The sequence below is a fragment of the Phacochoerus africanus genome, chromosome 3, assembly GCF_016906955.1.
Source record: "Phacochoerus africanus isolate WHEZ1 chromosome 3, ROS_Pafr_v1, whole genome shotgun sequence".
Lineage (NCBI taxonomy): Eukaryota > Metazoa > Chordata > Mammalia > Artiodactyla > Suidae > Phacochoerus > Phacochoerus africanus.
The window spans coordinates 192,744,980-192,762,581 of NC_062546.1; the positions used below are offsets into that span (position 1 = coordinate 192,744,980).

The 17,602-nt window shown below is 40.8% G+C and overlaps 1 protein-coding gene across 1 annotated transcript in view; it reads left to right on the plus strand.

The window, feature by feature from the left end:
- NYAP2 (neuronal tyrosine-phosphorylated phosphoinositide-3-kinase adaptor 2) overlaps window positions 1-17,602 on the plus strand; it is a 246,569-nt gene that overhangs the window by 169,344 nt on the left and 59,623 nt on the right. The window contains exon 4 of the mRNA XM_047770497.1: window positions 8,108-8,317. Within this exon, the coding sequence (XP_047626453.1) occupies window positions 8,108-8,317 (210 nt within the window). The remainder of the gene's footprint in view (window positions 1-8,107; window positions 8,318-17,602) is intronic.

The following is a 17,602-nucleotide window of genomic DNA, read 5'->3' on the forward strand; positions in this document are numbered from 1 at the left end:
CTTCAGTCCCTGGATTTCCAGGCACACTTGGCCCACATTTTGTAACCAAGGGATCCCTATGTGACAGTGTGAAATTTTGAGAACAGCAACAGTCACAGACCACAAATATAAGAGCCTCTGGTCTAAGTCACCTGAGTCATGTAGATGCTCACAGAAGCAGTTATATGACACAGTAAATGATTCCTTTTAAATATTGCAAAAAAAAAAAAAAAGGAAAATGTAATCCCCCCCCCAAGAAAACAGTGTTGTGGGTCATAGTTCTGAATAATATTCATTTTCCCAGAGAAATCCCCTGTTTACTGGACTGAAGAAAATTAGAAACACGTATGGGTTAAAAAAATTAGTTTGGACTGTAGTAATTAACTCGTATTGGTCAGTGAGGGCTATTGGTTTAGGCCATGCATGGCCCATGTGCTGGGTGAGATTGGAGAGGTGGCAGGGGAGGCCGTGAGTCATGGTCTAAGATATGGTTACATCTAAGAGTAAAAGCTAATAAGCTCACTGTCCTGAGTGAAGAGACAGGGATGCATGCATTCATCCCATTGATTTTCATTGATACCTATTTGATACTGAGTACCAACAAGAAAGTCTTTAGTCTTAAGAAGCTTATGGTCTGAAGGGGAGCCCAGACATATAAATCAATAATCATATGATCTTTCTAGCCAAGAAAAAAGAGAACAGTTTTGGAGAGAGGATAATACTGTCGGGTTTAACATGTTGTTCCCCAGACAGCCATATGTAAAAAGTCCGTCAGTGAAAATTGTTTTCTTTGCCTCTAGAGCTTGAGAGGGATTTATAAACTGTGGAGATTTATAAGGAGCCTCAGCACTGTCAGTGTTGTGTTGCAGGAGAATGGGGACCCAAGAGGATGGTCACATCCCAGGTCTCGGTGAGTCCCTGGGACAGGCTGCCAGGTGAGAGTCCTTGGCTTCACTCAGGAAAGAATTCAAGAGTGAGCTGAAGTAGAGAGAAAGCAGCTGTATTCAGAGAAATACACACTCCATAGACAGAATGTGGTCCGTCTCAGAAGGCTAGAGCGGTCTCAGGGTTTGGGGGGTGGTTAGTGTTTAATGGGCTGGGTGATTTCATAGGCTCACAAGTGGAAAAATTATTCCAACTATTTGGGGGAAGGCCTTGAGATGTCCAGGAATTGGGCCACTACCCACTTTTTGGCCTTTGGCCCTCAGCCTCAGAACTGTCACGGCACCTGTGGGTGCTTCACTGCACACTCTGATGTATTAGAATGAACATAAATGCGTCTCAAGGTCTATGGGAAGTCAGATCTTCTGCCATCTTGGGCCTGATTGGTTCCAACCAGTTTTTGTCATAACCTCAATAGCTGTGCCTTTCTTTTCACACTTGGTCCCTGCCCCCTTCCCTCCTGCCTCAGTTAAGAGAGTGGATATTGATGAGGAAAAGTGAATCCAAGATTCAGGGAAGACTCAGATTCTGGTGGGCCGTAGATATGATAGGTGAAATACCTGAGACATGGGGAGCCCAGTGGTTGCAGGTGGTCCAGCACAGGCATGGAGAGAGACAAGAATGAATTAGAAGCTGGAGAGACAAATGTGGACTCAGAGGTAGTGTAAAGAGGAAGGAAATAGGAAAACTTTGAGACAGGACTTCAGAGTTAGCAGCATGAAGTAAGATGGATTGGCATCCTGTAGAGAAAATTTTGGTCATGAAAAAGATGACTCCTGGTCTTTTATTCTTATTGATTCTTCTTTAACTTAAACACTGTAAAAAGTTTGAGACAATAATATGCAAAACACTCAATCTTAAAGACAAATGTAATGCAATAATTTGGGCTCTTTTTCATAGCAAGATCAGATTTCAGTGTGAGAATTAGATTTTAGGTCGATAGTTAATGTCTAGGTGGTTGGTGCAGGGGGCTGGGGTGCGGAGGGGCTACATGCTGGGGCTTAACTGTGAATGTTGAAAGAACTTAGATTCTACATAACAATTTACCACAATACATAAGATTCTACTTGTTTAGGAGAATTTGTTACTAAAATCAGTTTTGTTTTCAATGGGCTTTAAGAAAACCACATTGAAACATGTGGTTATGGATAAACAGATCCTTATTCCTCTGAATAGACTTTTTTGAGCTTTTAGTATGTCTTATTGTATTTCTTAGTCTAATTGTCCACTTTCCATTTGTCTCTTTACAACATCCATTTTGAATATTTTCATATTTATTTTAATTAGAAAATGTATTTTGTAGGAAGCTGTTCTTGAATATCCATGGAGAACCAGGTTTGTTCCTTAATAGAATGCTCAATAACACATATAAATGTGTTATTTTCTTGCAGATCTTTTAGCTCTGCCTTCTATTTAGGAGGCAGATGTGCAGTACACGGGCACACGTCTGAGTAGCATGATTTCTGCAAAGCTTTTGTTCAAGTTTTTCTAAATACACCTGCCAAAATTCACTGAAGACTAACCTCTGGGACTTGAAAACAAAGGGGGAAGAAAAGAAAAAAAGGCTCCTTTTTGTTGCTAAAGCTGTACTGGGCTTTTATTTAGTTGAGGTTTGAGATCTAAATGACACTTCCCTGGTGTGTGTATGCAAATAATTTGAATGAGAACAAAGAAACAGGGTGGTGGGGGCACCTTGACACAGGTCCTCAGCCTTTCATATTTAAAATATTGTCAGAACCTGCAGGAACAGTATTGGACCTAGTGTTAAGTTAGAGTTTTTGTTTTTGTTTTTGTTTTGGCCTCACCACAGCATATAGAAGTTCCCAGGCCAGGGATCTAATTTCTAATTGGAGCTGTAGCTGCAGTAATGCTGGGTCTGTTGGGGGACCAGTAATTGAAACCACCCACCTTGGCCAGGCAGATAATAGCTGCTCAAATGAGTTGTAACCCAACAGGAGCCCCTGATAAGGAACTTGGTGCAGCCCTGAAGACTAACTGGGGGGAGGTGGGAGGGGCCAATAGGAGAGGGAAGACGACCAACCTCCCAGGATCCTTGCTGCTGGGATTCATCATGGCCAAGAGCTGCAGGTGCCACCAAGAAGGACCCTGAGCCAGACCAAGTCCTGGCTGAGCAAGATGACTGGTGAAGGACAACCCAGAAACTAAGCCCTTTCCCATAAAACCAAAGACTGTGGGCCACATGGCAGAGCAGTTCTCCCGGGTTCCCTTACTCTGCTGCTCTCCACCCAGGGGGCCCCTTCCCAAGAAAGTCTCTTACTTTGTCAGCATGTGTGTCTCCTCGGACAAAATTCATTTCCAAGTGTTAGACAAGAGCCCATTCTCAGGCCCTGGAAGGGGTCCTCCTTCCTTCAACAGGTCCCTAACCCACTGTGCCAAAGGGGGAACTCCAGTTAGAGCCTTTTTTTTTTTTTTTGCTTTTTAGGGCTGGACCTCTAACATATGAAAGTTCCCAGGCTAGGGGTCGAATTGGAACTGCAGCTGCCGGCTTACACCACAGCCACAGCAACATGGGATCCAAGCCGCATCTGTGACCTACACCACAGCTCACGTCAACACCGGATCCTTAACTCCCTGAGCAAGGCCAGGGATCTAACCCTCATCCTCATGGACGTTAGCTGGATTCATTTCTGCTGCACCACAATGGAAACTCCCAGTTAGAGCTTTTTTTTTTTTTTTTTTATTCTTTTTAGTTTGGTTAGTTTCAATTCCAATGGCAGAAGGCTGTGTGTATGTGAGAGAGAGGGAGAGAGAGAGAGAGAGAGAGAGAGAGAGAGAGAGAGGTGGTAACTACTTAATGATGGCAGTGGGGAAAAGTAGAAGTGGCTAATAAAGCAAACCTCCCAGTGCTTAGTTTATAGTTGGGAAGAGAAGGTGCAGTGAAACAGATCGGTCTTGAGGTCTGAGGCTGTGACATTTGGAAGCCAGAGTTCCATTTTCTTTGAAACTGTGAATAAACAGCTTGGAAATAATATATATATATATATTTTTTCTTTCCTGATACTGGTTTTATTCCATTTGACTTAGGGCACAGAAAAGCAAGTGTTGATTAAATTGTCTTGCTATAATTATTTGCTAAAGTATATTAGTTTAAAAATATTTTGGCTTCTAGTACTTGATTTCAGTATAACTGGGACCCAAGCTTATATACAAGTCCAGGGATCTTTCTGAAGATGTGGTTATGGCACTACCCTCCTGGTTTAAGTTCTGTCTCAAAGAACAAAATTTTAGACATGTGTTTATGCAACTGCATAGCATCTTGAAGGACTATAGCAATGTGGAAATAAAGAAGACCAAAGAAATGAGGCTTTTTTCAGACCTTGCTGTAGCAAGGCAGTCAACCACCGTCACATACTTGTGGCAAGAGACTCAAGATGGAAAGAGTAGGGAAGCCTCATAGTGGGAAAAAAGAAAGGCCCCAGTGGAGGCAGTTGGCATAGAGACACTGCAGGCAGCCTAACTGGAAGCAGGGCATCCTTTGGTTGGGAAACATATTTGGCTTTCTCTGGTTTATCCTATGTTAAAAGCAGGGCCAATCATTGGGAAAGATGTCTGTTATTAATCAAATTCTGTGCTTTGGGCCAGTTTTTACACAGGCTATTGTTTGGCTTCCTGGATCAGTTGCTAGAGATAGTGCTCTGAATTTCTCTAAGTCCTACTTACAGAGAATTGGTTGGCTTCCTGGGCTGGTTGCTGTGGATAATGGGTTAGAGTTCTATTTTTATATGTGGTCTGGCAATTTTCCATTTGTATGTTCAGTCTCTCAGTGATTGCCTAATACAAATGTAGAAGGATTAATTACACTCATAGAGGACAAATTGCTATTTTTTTAAATGAATACTACTTTTTTAGACATGTGGCATTGTGAAGTTTTTAAAATATTTTAAAATGTAGGACTGTCAGATCTTTCAAATTAGATTGGGAGAGTTAGACAGGACTGGTATTATCTCTGTTTTGTAGTTAAGCAAAATGAAGCTTCAAGAGGAGAAACCACATGCTCAGCATCATGGGTCCCCATCCACATGGCCACAGTAGTCAGGGCACCAAGCTGGACGCCCTTGGGTTCCTGACCCAGCTCCTCACTATATTACAAACTACTCTATCTGTGCCCCACAGATTCAAATAATAAGCAACCAGAGTGTGACATGTGCCTTATCACACTGCTGAAAGTCGATGAGTAACTTTCATGCAAAGAAAACAAAATGCAGGAGTTCCCAATGGCTCCATGGGTTAAGGATCCAGGGTTGTCACTGCTGTGGCTCAGGTCTCTCCTGTGGCATGGGTTTGATCCCTGGCCCGGGACGTCCCATGCCACATGTGCAGCCAAAAAAGAAAGAAAAAGAAAGAAAGAAAACAAAATACAGATTCTCTGAACTATTCCTATAATTTTCCACTATAGTGTTTCTCAAATATTCTTTATTTGAATTTTAACCTGGGGCATTTTACTACTTGGGGTTGTTCAATAATCAGATTCTTGGAAAGACGCTTAGCTCTGTGCCACTTGAGTACATTTGTAACATTGACTTGATTCCTTTGTTCCATTAGGAATGTTGTATTTCCTAGACACATCGCAAAGACGCCAGAGGAGCTGGAGAAACTACTCTATAAATGAATTAATTAAATGCCTACTGAGCAATATGCTAAGAGCTAGAGGCACTAAATGGGGGTTGGGGGAGCAAATCCCAAGACTCAGATCCTGCCGTTAAAGAACTCAGGGCTTTTTGAGAAGAACATATGTACAGAAAAATGCTGTTAAGACAAAGTCAGTGCAGAAATGACCATTTCTCCATATGCCAGGCACGGAGTTGGGGGAGCTTCAGAGGCTACTTCCACTGAGTGACCATGACTGAGGAAGGGGCTCCCCTGGCAAAGACAGGGTATAAAGGTGTTCACAGCAGTTGAGGTGGGAGACAGTAGTCATGGAAACAGCACTGTTTTTGTTGGAGGGGGAGTGGAGAGGAGGAGGCTACAGCCAAATTATTGATGTTTCTTGAACAGAATGTTTAGGTAGGAAGTGAAAAAGTTAGAGAGGCAGGGAAGAGTGAGATGGTGGAGATTCTTGTGAGTTATAAGGAGCTCAGACATAATTCTGTGAGTAACAGGAGGCCTCTGGAAGGATTTTTAGTCAGAGTTACAATATGAGCAGATTTGCATCTTTTTTTTTTTTTTTTTTGTCCGTAAACACTTCTCTATGTTCATTACAGACTGACTGTCACATCAGTTCTCTGAAATAACAGCATTCTGAATGTAGCAAGTGGGTATTACTCCTAAACCATCTCTATTTACTACATGTGCTTTTTTTAAATTAGGACGTTATTTTGTCTTTTTTAATTTTTTATCTTCCATTGGCTAATTTTTTTAATTGAAGTATAATGATTTCCAATGCTGTGTTACTTTTAGATGCACAGTAAAGTAAGTTGGTTTTATATACACATACATACACATATATCTATTTCGTTTTCAAATTCTTTTCCTTTTTCCCTTATAGGCTATTATAAATTTGAGTATAGTTCCCTGTGCTATTATTACCATAGGTTGGTTATCTATCTTATATATATTGATGTGTAGATGTTAATCCCAAACTACATGTGCTTTTATTTTTTTAAATTTAATTTAATTTTTTTTTGTCTTTTTGCCTTTTCTAGGGCCGCTCTCACGGCATATGGAGGTTCCCAGGCTACAGGTCGAATTGGAGCTGTAGCCGCCAGCCTACACCAGAGCCACAGCAACATGTTATCCAAGCCTCGTCTGCAACCTACACCACAGCTCACGGCAATGCTAGAAACCCTAACCCTTAGCCCACTGAGAAAGCCCAGGGACTGAACCCGCAACCTCATGGCTCCTAGTCGGATTCGTTAACCACTTGCACCACGAAGGGAACTCCTACATGTGCTTTTAAACACTTATGTACATGCTTTACAGAATGGCTAGCACATGGATTCCTTGAAAAAAGAAACTTGATTGGATTTGCATTTTAAACAGATCACATTGGCAATATATAGAGCTTGTGTTTTGGGGCATCAAGGACAGAATCAAGGAGACAAATTGCAGTAATTCAAGGGTGATGATTAGAGCTTGAAATTGAACTAGAATAGTTGTGATAGACCTGATACAAAGTGAAACAAAAAGGAGAGCAAGATATTCAGAAATAAAACCTGTGGAATTTGCAGACTGATGGATTTGGGGAGGAGCAGTTAAAGAAAGAGACAGATAAGTTTTTAGCATAGATGGTTGCCTGGACAGAAGGGACCATTCATTAGTTTAAAAAATGGTGTCAGTCCAGTATCTGAAATGCTACCTTTGTATTATCCGAGGGGCATCCATGTGGACTCATCTAGCAGGCAGTTGAACACATGAGTCCAAAGCTCAGGAGAATGGTCCAGGCTTCTGATAAACTATTTAGAAATCATTAGCCATCAGACAGACAATTGCTAGTTGAATCCTAGAGGTTAAACTCACAGAAGGAGTATATATAGAATGAGAACAATCACTAAGCTACAATATTGGGGCAACCAACATGGGAGATTCGTGGAGGAAGAGAAGGTACGAATGACCAGAAATGATGTTAGAGAACATACCACAGGAACACGGGCCACCAGGAAGCCAAGAGGACTGAAAATATGAAGAAGAGAGTAATCAGAGTTATCAGATGGCTTAAAAATACCTTATACACTTGCCAACGAAAGGCACCAGGTGATTTCAGCACAACCATTTTTATTAGAGTGGCTGGGCTCAATTCATGTCACAGTGTGGAGCAGAAGGAATGAAAGATGAGAAAGTCAAGAAAGCAAGTATAAAATGCTCTTTAAGAAGCTTCCTTGAAGATTAGCACAGGGAACCGTTACTAAAGAATTCTCAAGATTGACTGAAGTGCTCCACTGCTAAGGAGAAAATATTTCCCAGTGAGATTAACCTTCACAGCTTAGAAAAAAGGCCCATGGGCTCTCTGTCCTTGTTTTGTTTAAATGTTGTAATCTCTAGCACAAGTCAAAGTTTCAAAATATGTATATATATATATATATATATATTTATATATATAAATAAGTACATACATACAAAATAGATATATATATATATACACATATTTTAGAAAGTCATTCTTTAATTTTTTAAAGGAATCTGGGAAGGGTTTGACTTTTAACAGGATGCGATTCTGATTAATACACAGAATCAACAGAGGAGCTGAAAGTCCGGAGCCATAGCACGGAGCCAATACCAAAGTTGGACAGCAAAGAGAGAGGACATCATGGGGCATCTTCCTCCAGAGAGCCTATCAAAGCTCAGGAATGGGATGGAACTCCTGGACCACCAGTGGTCACCAGTAGAATGGGACGATGCTCTGTGAGCCCCACCTTGTTGGCAGGAAACCACAGCTCAGGTAAGAAAGATGATGATCTCCTGGATGGTAAGTCCTCATGTTTCTAGAAACTGCTTTTATGCAGTTATTATTTAGAGAGCCATAAGCACAGATATCTCTATCTCTGCTCATAGAGACAACAGTAGCCCTTCATACAATAGGAGGTAACAGCATGTGGTACACTCCAGGGAACATTCTTTACATAGATGATGGAGAAGTGAACAGTGCTTTTTGGAGCTGTGCAATGCAGCAGCCCTGAGAATTTCAAGGGTCTTATATTAAGTTTCTTTAAAAAATAAAAATGAAAATCCTAGGGGCTCATCTAAAGTGATTTTCATTTATAAAGTTGAAGTGATTTGGTGTTTATGTCTCCTTTGTTTGAAAAAAAAGATTTTAACAACTGGGGAAAAATGAATAGAAAGTAAAATTGAGGATAAAAATGTAGCAAAGGTGATCAGAAGGCAGTAGAGAGAGTAACTATTATGAGGTATCTGATGTAATGAGCTAAAGAGAGTAACTGGACATTGGGCAAGGTACTAAATTTCAATCTAAATCAAAAGAGTTAGAAAATTATAATCTAATACACCTTTAAAGTTCACAAATTGAAATTAAAATCAGCAATGCAATTTCTCATTGTTAGTAGATAAATGTTATTAAACATCAATTTTCAAAAGGCAGAAAATGTGTACTTTGAACTGACTGATCTACATGATGGGTTCACATAGAGCTGGCAATTGAAATAAACAACAAATATGCGACCTCTTGTTAGTTGTCAGGTTTCTATTCCTCAAGAGTGTTAGGGCTCTGAAGAAAAGACCAATCCTTTAATGTTCTTTTCAATTCTGATACTTATCTTGGAAAGCAATTAACATGAATTTAGCCTGTGGTCTCTCTGACAGTCATGCATAAGTTAAAATTGGAACAGGATGAATGATTTCTGTATTGGGGAAAGGGTGTTTCTGGAACAGTACACAGGCAGAGGCAGAGCTGCAAGGTCCTCTGACTTAAAATGTAACTTAAAGCTTTATTGATGGAGCCATAGCAGGTATCATCTGGATAACCAACTTACCAATGTGAGATCAAATCTTGGAGAAGGGGTATTATGTGAATTTAGCAGAAATCTAAAAATATATGTTTGTCAGTAAAGTATAAGTAGCTATAGGTAAGTGTATGTGCATTTTGTCAAAAAGAAAAAGAACATAGGGAATACACGGTATTTTGTAGAAAAAGAAGCCTCTCCCAAATAAGGTTAACATCACATTCAATTGGGAATTATGATTAGCTTTATGCTTATTAGTAGTATATTTTCTTTTTTTGTTTTTTTTGTCTTTTGTCATTTTAGGGCCACACCCATGGCATATGCAGGTTCCCAGGCTAGGGGTCTAGTTGGAACTGTAGCTGCCAGCCTATGCCAGAGCCACAGCAACACCAGATGTGAGCTGAGTCTGTGACCCATACCACAGCTCACGGCAACCCTGGATCCTCAACCCACTGAGCAAGGCCAGGGATTGAACCCACAACCTCATGGTTCCTAATCAGATTCATTTCTGCTGCACCACAACGGGAACTCCAAAAGTATATTTTCAATGATTGTCTGAGTTTGTACCTGTTCTATCCAAAAGACAAAAAAAAATGAGCAGTATCTGCTCCTGCTATGACCATGGATTTTTTTTTATAAAATCTGGAAACATTAGCTGAGTGTTTATTATGTGACAGCCATTGTTCTAGGATCTGCAAGTACAATGATGGGTAAGACAGCCTCACATTTGGGGGCTCAAAGACAAGTGCAAGAAAGATAAATGGATCATTGCAACAGAATTTATTGTATACAAATGATATGCATGACATAGAAAGGATAGATTAATTTTTCTTGGGAGGGTATAATTTCAGGAAGAATAATCAGAAGCTTTTGGTGGATAGATCAACTAATCATTGCTTGAGGAGCTAACATTTAAGCTAGACCTTGAAGAGTTGCTCATGAGAAGTTGCTCATGAGAAGGTTACTGAATAACGAAGTCTCCTTCTAAATGAAAACCTAAAATACTATGGGATGGAACCTAATGTGTTTGATGTGAAGGGCTGGGGAAGGTTGACTGAAGAAACCACAAAGTAGGTTGGGACAAGACAGCAAGAATCCTAAAGGGCATCGTGCATTAAACAAATGCTTTCGGCCACAGAGTACCAATTAACAGTGGCTAATGTAGTAATGGCCTCTTTTAACTCTTCATAGCACTGGATCTGGAGGTAGTCAGCCCCAGGAGCTTTGTAACTGTTCAGTGATGTCACTGGGACCCAGGAGCCTTCTGTCCTTCTCACTCTTCTGCCCCCCTTCCTGGTTATGTTTATGATCGTAAGCTGAGGAGAGAGTTCTGGACCTCATACTCCAGCAGACCCCTCTCTTTTATCGAGTTGGTCACATCTCTGAAACTTCCTCTACATCAACCACTGCGTGAAGAGGAATGGGGTTTCCATGAGTGTACCAGAGGGCCTTTCTCTCCCTTAAATGAAGGGACCTTTGCCTTATACCTGGAAATGAAATCAGGTACTCGCTGGGATAATGTAGTATTTGCATAAGCACAGTTGTCTGCCTCATCGTGGTTAAGTTTTGAATGCTGCGTGGTGGATTTTTACAGTCATTTAAATATCTTTAATATAGATATAATTCAGTTTTCATTGTGAAAGATCCAATGACGACGCCAAGGCTTAAAGCAAGAATGACTGGGAGGAGTTCCCGTCGTGGTGCAGTGGTTGACGAATCCGACTAGGAACCATGAGGTTGCGGGTTCGGTCCCTGCCCTTGCTCAGTGGGTTAAGGATCCGGCGTTTCCGTGAGCTGTGGTGTAGGTTGCAGACGCAGCTCGGATCCCGCGTTGCTGTGGCTCTGGCGTAGGCTGGCAGCTACAGCTCCGATTAGACCCCTAGCCTGGGAACCTCAATATGCTGTGGGTGCGGCCCTAAAATGACATCTGCTCCGGGACATCTAACTGAGAAGCTGGTAGACAGTTGGAATTATGAGTCTGGAGTTAAAGAAACTTAGTGGTATTAGAGATGGAGACTAGAGCCCCTTGGCATGGTTGGTACCCTAAGACTGGATAATTCTAAACTAGGAGAAACAAGAAACTGAGATGAAAAGGGAAACTGAGTTTGGACCCTGGGGAGACCAAACATTTCAAAGTGTGGACAGAGGAAGAAGAATCTGTGAAATAAATGGAAACAAAACAATCTGATACCCACAACCGAAATTTTACTGAGAGTGCTTAGTATGTTGCATAAAAATGGGTAAACTGTAATGCATCTTTGACACTTTGACATGATTCTTCTAAGAAATTCAGAATGTAAACAGAATTTATAACATACTTTCATTTTTTTTTCTCCACTGCAAACTCCTGAAGCCTCTCTTTTGGCTTATGTCATCTAAAATCTGTACTTCTGAGTCTATAAGGTCTATTTGTAAAGCAGTAAATTGTCTAATGACCAGAAGAAATAGCACAAATATCTTTAGTTCCTCACAGTCTCCATCTTAGACTATGAAGGAGGTAAATTAAGGTGGAAAAAGACAAGATTTTTGTTACAACCTTGATAAATCATTTTTGTATCCATATGAAAACAGACATGGAATGCAGGGGCAAATGTAGAGACATAGATACAATGTCAGTGCCAGTTAGAGCTTCTTATGAGAAAGGGACATGTTGGTGGGAACACTCAGAAGAGCATTAAAAGTGCTTGAACTTTAAGAAGTTCACGCCTCCCAAATAGATCACTGTAATTGTATCTATCAAGCCGACCTCTACACCAATGTTGAGGGGAAAAGGAGAAAAAGAAACATTTATGGTGGTAGTCTAATTTTTTCTAAAAAGAAAGAACCCAAAATGAGCCAGTTCTATACTAGAAAGTGTCCTAGTTCCCCTATGAAATTCCCTCACCTTTGGGGTTCTACACAGGTGGTTCATTCCCTAAAGAGTAACTCACAGAGAAATGGCCTTCATTCAGAACAGGCAAATGACTATGTGAACAGAGCATTTTGGACTTGCTGTTTAGAAGCAGAAGAGAGTGAGTCTGTGTTTACTCCTTATCATTCTTCTCTTCACACCTCCTCTTCATGATTGGCTCCTTGGCACGAGGCCGCTGAACCTATGAATCCCTTACCTACACTGCACTAAAACTGTGACTGATCATCCTCCCTGACCAGGGAAGTACTCAACTCCACGCCTAACCTTCCAGAGAGAAGATTTCACTATTTCCACCCTTTAACAGATAACTTTCTGCCTTTGGTTCTTTCTCTCTCTCTCTCTCTCTCGCTGACACACACACAAACATACGCACACACACACACACACAAATGGCTGCTAGTCACAGACTATTTGCTTTAACAAAAGTAGTTGAGCCACTTGAGATGGTTGTTCTTAACAGCTCTTTTGAGGCATGGAGGAAATACTGAAGGAAAGCAGGGGAGCGTGTCAGGAGATCTCAGTCCTAATTAACAGTGCCAGTGGTGGCCGTGGTACTTTATTAAAGTCACTGTTGTTTAGGATATCGGAGATTCCCCAGGGGGTGATTCTTGAAGGCATTAGAGAACTGGGACCCAAATGCTCGTGAAAATAATGGGAAAAAGTAGAAAGTATACAAGTAAATATGGTATTAAAAAAATTTATATTTCCATCTCTAAGTCAATCAAAAAATAGTTTCCAAGCAGTTGTATCCAGCTGTTACAATTTCTGGGGGACAAACACACACACACACACACACACACACACACACACACACACACACACGCACACTATAGGGTATTAAAACATAAAATGTGGTCTCTGCCACTCAAAGATCTTACTATGCTTCTTTATGACATAAAACTATTGAACATAAATGAATTAGATTATAATTAAATGTATTATTTTTATTGTTATCTACTTTCTACTATATGTTTAAAAATCATCCAAGGAACAAAAAAATGAGGACCTCCTAGAAGAAGGACGGAGGGTTTAATGGGAGATATTGAGTCTTAAGCCAGGATTACATCAGATCTTTTTTAAACTCATGTATTACAGTTATTAACTCAGTAGAAATGTATAGAGAGAACTTTCCACATGGGATGAAGAAGGTGAACAAAGACGGACACAAACCTCACCTGACTTGGCCTTGCCAGGCCAGTCTGAATGTAAAAGAAATTTTAGAAGCAAACCAGAAGTCCTTCGCTGAATGCTATGACTGAAACCGTCTTAAAAAGCCCTTAGTGTCTCTGTGTTCAACCTTATGTATTTCTGCTCTTCTAAGAAGGTCCATCATGGGTGCAAACTGAGATGCTCGGTGACAAAGTGAGTCAGAAGTGGTGCCTCCTTCAAAGCTGACATGTTTTGCTTGCACATGACATACCTGGGAATGTCCTTTGCTCCCACTGAGGACAATATTTTCCCTGAAACTTTTGGTCTAAGTTATATATTTCCACACTTGTTAGAAGCATAAATATGAGGAAAGAAAATCTATTGCAAACTGATGAACATCGGAATGGAATGATGGAAATGAAGCTGATCTGCAAAGCAGCATCTCAAGGGGTCAGACACTATTTAGCATCAATTGATGCTTGCCATGAGAAATGCTCAACCCGAATTCCCAGATTTAATTACTCTAACATGAAATCTCTCAATTTTTAAAGAGAGCTCAATTTTCATAAAAAACATTGACTCAAATAATTGCTTGCTCTGATGGGCAAGACATAAAGGATGTCAGTCTGCACTTGCTGGCTTGTAAAACCATTTACTGGAGGCATGCACTTGACCCTGAAGCATAGAGAGGCTGGGTTACAGCAGGAGCAGCAGATGCCAATAAACATCCTGCCCTCCTGGCTTTTTATTTCCCAGAAACTGCAGCTCCTTGAGAAAGCTATGCTAAGAATAAGAGGATGGATTAGAGAGAGGCACATAGGTTGTGATAGTCAAGAAAGTGGGAGAATTCCTCATCTCTGGAAGAGGAAGAGAGGCTGGCATTCCATGAATAGTAAGGACCCATGGCCTAATCCTTTCTCAGCATCCTGGCAAAGTGGCACAGTCTCTGATGGGGAAGGAGGGCATTTTGGGTAAAGTTTGCAAGAAGTTTCCAGCAAGTCTGGACCTTATGCATTATGGTACCAAACTCCAGAATATGGCATTTTTTACTCCCCAGGAGTATTTATGCTTGGAAAACAGACTCCCCTGAATTTGCCAGTATGGGCTAAAGACTAGAAGGGCCATCTCGTATGTTCTGATCTTCAGGACAGTGCTGGGCCTTTTCAGGATCCATTGAAGAGAAGCATTTTCCACCACCACTCATGGGTTAGCCATTCCTACCCAAAAGGAGTTCTGTCCACACAAGTGCAGAGAAGTGGACAACATATGGATTTAATTTTACTTGAAGAAAACAAAGAAATATATCATTTTCTCACATTTGTAGAATGATAGGGTGATTTTTACACTAATTATAAATGCATGTTTACAGTAGAATACAGTCATTGGGCACTGAGGTTTGGGCATTCAGAAGATCTGGATTTAAATCCAGATTCTGTTTTTTATTAGTGATGGCATTGGGCTTCATCACCTCGTTGAGCTTCACCCACAAAAGATGGATGATAATGGTACCTGCCTCATAGATAGTGCTGTGCATTAAAGGTGAGAATTAAATTAAGCAATAAATATTAACACACTTAGCGTGGTGTCTGGAACACGGTGAATAGTAAATAAATACTTGTCATTAGTATGCTTCTGGATACCTTTGCAGATCTTTATAGGAAAGCTGAGAAAATCACTGGTCTGGGTAATGAAGATAAGTTTCCTCTGCATAGTGACATTGGAGCTGGACCTTGAGCAGAATTTAGACACAGAAGGTAGTGAGAGAAGTGGACAAAGGTCATGGGTTGTTCTGGGGGGAAGGTGAGTGCTCTGCCTCCAGGGTGGCACTTAGAGCATCAGTACCCCAAAAGAAGGGTTATAAGACATATTCAACTCTAATTCATATTCCAATCATGTCTTTGAAGCTTGGAAAGATCATACAGATGTTAGGGTGTTAGCCAAAAGCCTAAGACTGGATACCTGAGAAGAAGGTTTAGCAGAATGGGGGCTGTTTCATAGAAGGAGCGGCAGATTTTGGAAAGGAAACTGCAGTTGAACCCAAGAGTGTCATCTTTGAAAACTGATTATTATCAGTTGATATATAAGGAAGATATTTTCCACTTGAATTTCTGAAACATATTTACCATATTTTACTTGATAACGCTGGATTGACTGGCTATTTGCTAATAAACCCCATGGCACCCATAACGCAAAAATATTCATATCCAGCCCCTCACTAAGCCTACCCCCATCCAGGAAGAATCCTATGCACACACGCAAGTATCGAGGATGAAAAACAGACAAGCAGGATGAATTGGGCAGCATGGCTGGGAACTGTGAAAGAATATTTGTGACAATAATTCCTGGCAAAGCATAATAAATCAATGTAATTTTCCTTTTTTTAAGTGCAAGTAAATCATGCTTTATGACAATGTTAATAAATTAATATTTTGATGCAGATAACTTGAGGAAATTATGTAACACTACTGTGCTCCAGTTTCTCTATCTTTACTGTCACCGTGTAGGTTATTTTGAGGATTAAACACAGAAATGTAAAGGGACGTCTGGTACAAATCTGGCTTATGACAGCTAGTAGACCACTGTTCATTCTGGTCATATTCAATTTTACTAGAAAGGTCTCTGATTTCTTTTTCTAGGAATACTGAATGTTTCCTTTGGAAAGCTCGGCTCGTTGCAAATATAAGGTTTTCTTTAGTTACACAGAGTATAATTGGCTACAGGATGACGGCTAGTGCAACAGCCCATGTTTCATTTATTTGCATTTTCCAACAAAGATTTTAGGCCAGTGTAAAGGCATTTTTGGATTCTTTTAAGTCTGCATTTATGAAGTTTGGAGAAAGTATCAGGTGTAGACTTTACAACTTGGTTACTGCATTATATAACAGCTATGAAAAAATAAACTTTTTTTTTTTTTTTTTTGCTTTTTAGGGCCATACTGGTGGCATATAGAAGTTCTCAGGTGAGGGGTCAAATCGGAGCCACAGCTGCCTGCCTACACCACAGCTGCAGCAACATAGGATCCAAGCCACGTCTTTGATCTGCACCACAGCCCACAGCAATGCCAGATCCTTAACCCTCTGAGCAAGGCCAGGGATTGAACCTGCATCCTCATGGATCCTAGTTGGTTTCGTTAACTGCTGAGCCACAATGGGAACTCCTGGAAAAGTAATCTTCATCCCTCACAGTGTTTCTTTTCTGCTTGGTAACAACGAATGGGATTTAAAACCACGTTAGCAAGGATATGCAAATAACAAGAAAATATCAACATCTGTAGATGTACAGGTTTCTTTAATAAAAACCCAACTTGACATGTATCTATTGTGTTTTTTTTCTGGCTGCACCCACAGCATGCAGAAGTTCTTGGGTCAGGGATCAAACCTGAGCCACAGCAGTGGCCATGCTGGATTCTTAACTGCAAGGCTGCTGGGGAACTCCTCATTCATCTCTTAATTCAGATATTCATTCCCATTGTGGGTTTTTTTTTTTTTTTTGGTCTTTTTGTCTTTTTAGGGCCACACCCACAGCATATTGAGGTTCCCAGGCTAGGGGTCAAATAGGAGCTGCATCTGCAACCTACACCACAGCACATGGCAACGCCAGATCCTTAATCCACTGAGCCAGGCCAGGGGTAGAACCCGCAACCTCATGGTTCCTAGTCAGATTCGTTTCGATTGCGCCATGACGGGAACTCCTCCATTGTGTTTATTTAACAAAAATTTATTGAGCATCTATTCTGTGTCATGCAGGAACTAGGTGCTGGGGGTCCAAGGGGCACAAGGTAAATGTGGTAGACCAGATCCCGCCCTCCCAGAGCTCCTGGTCCAGCAGAGAAAACGGAGAATAAAATACCAGATTCTTATGAATGTTATGGGGGGACATGCTGGACCCGATCATATGATTTATTCACTGTCATTCAGACAGGCTTCTTGGAGAAAGTGGTATTAAATTTTGTGCCAGCATGACAAGTAAAAACCAGGCAGTTAAGAGGGGATAGCGTGTTCTCTACAGGTCACTCACAGAAGTGTGGATGAAAAAGGTAAACTTTTAGAACCTGATCAGTAGTAAACATTTTAATATGGCAACATAATTCCCAAACCCTATCCTCTTCTCCCTCTTCTGTATTTTTCCTGTGGCCAGGGACTTCTGGAATGCTGTAGTTGTCCCAGTAATTCCCAATCATTCTCCTCCTCCTGTATCTGTGTTCTTT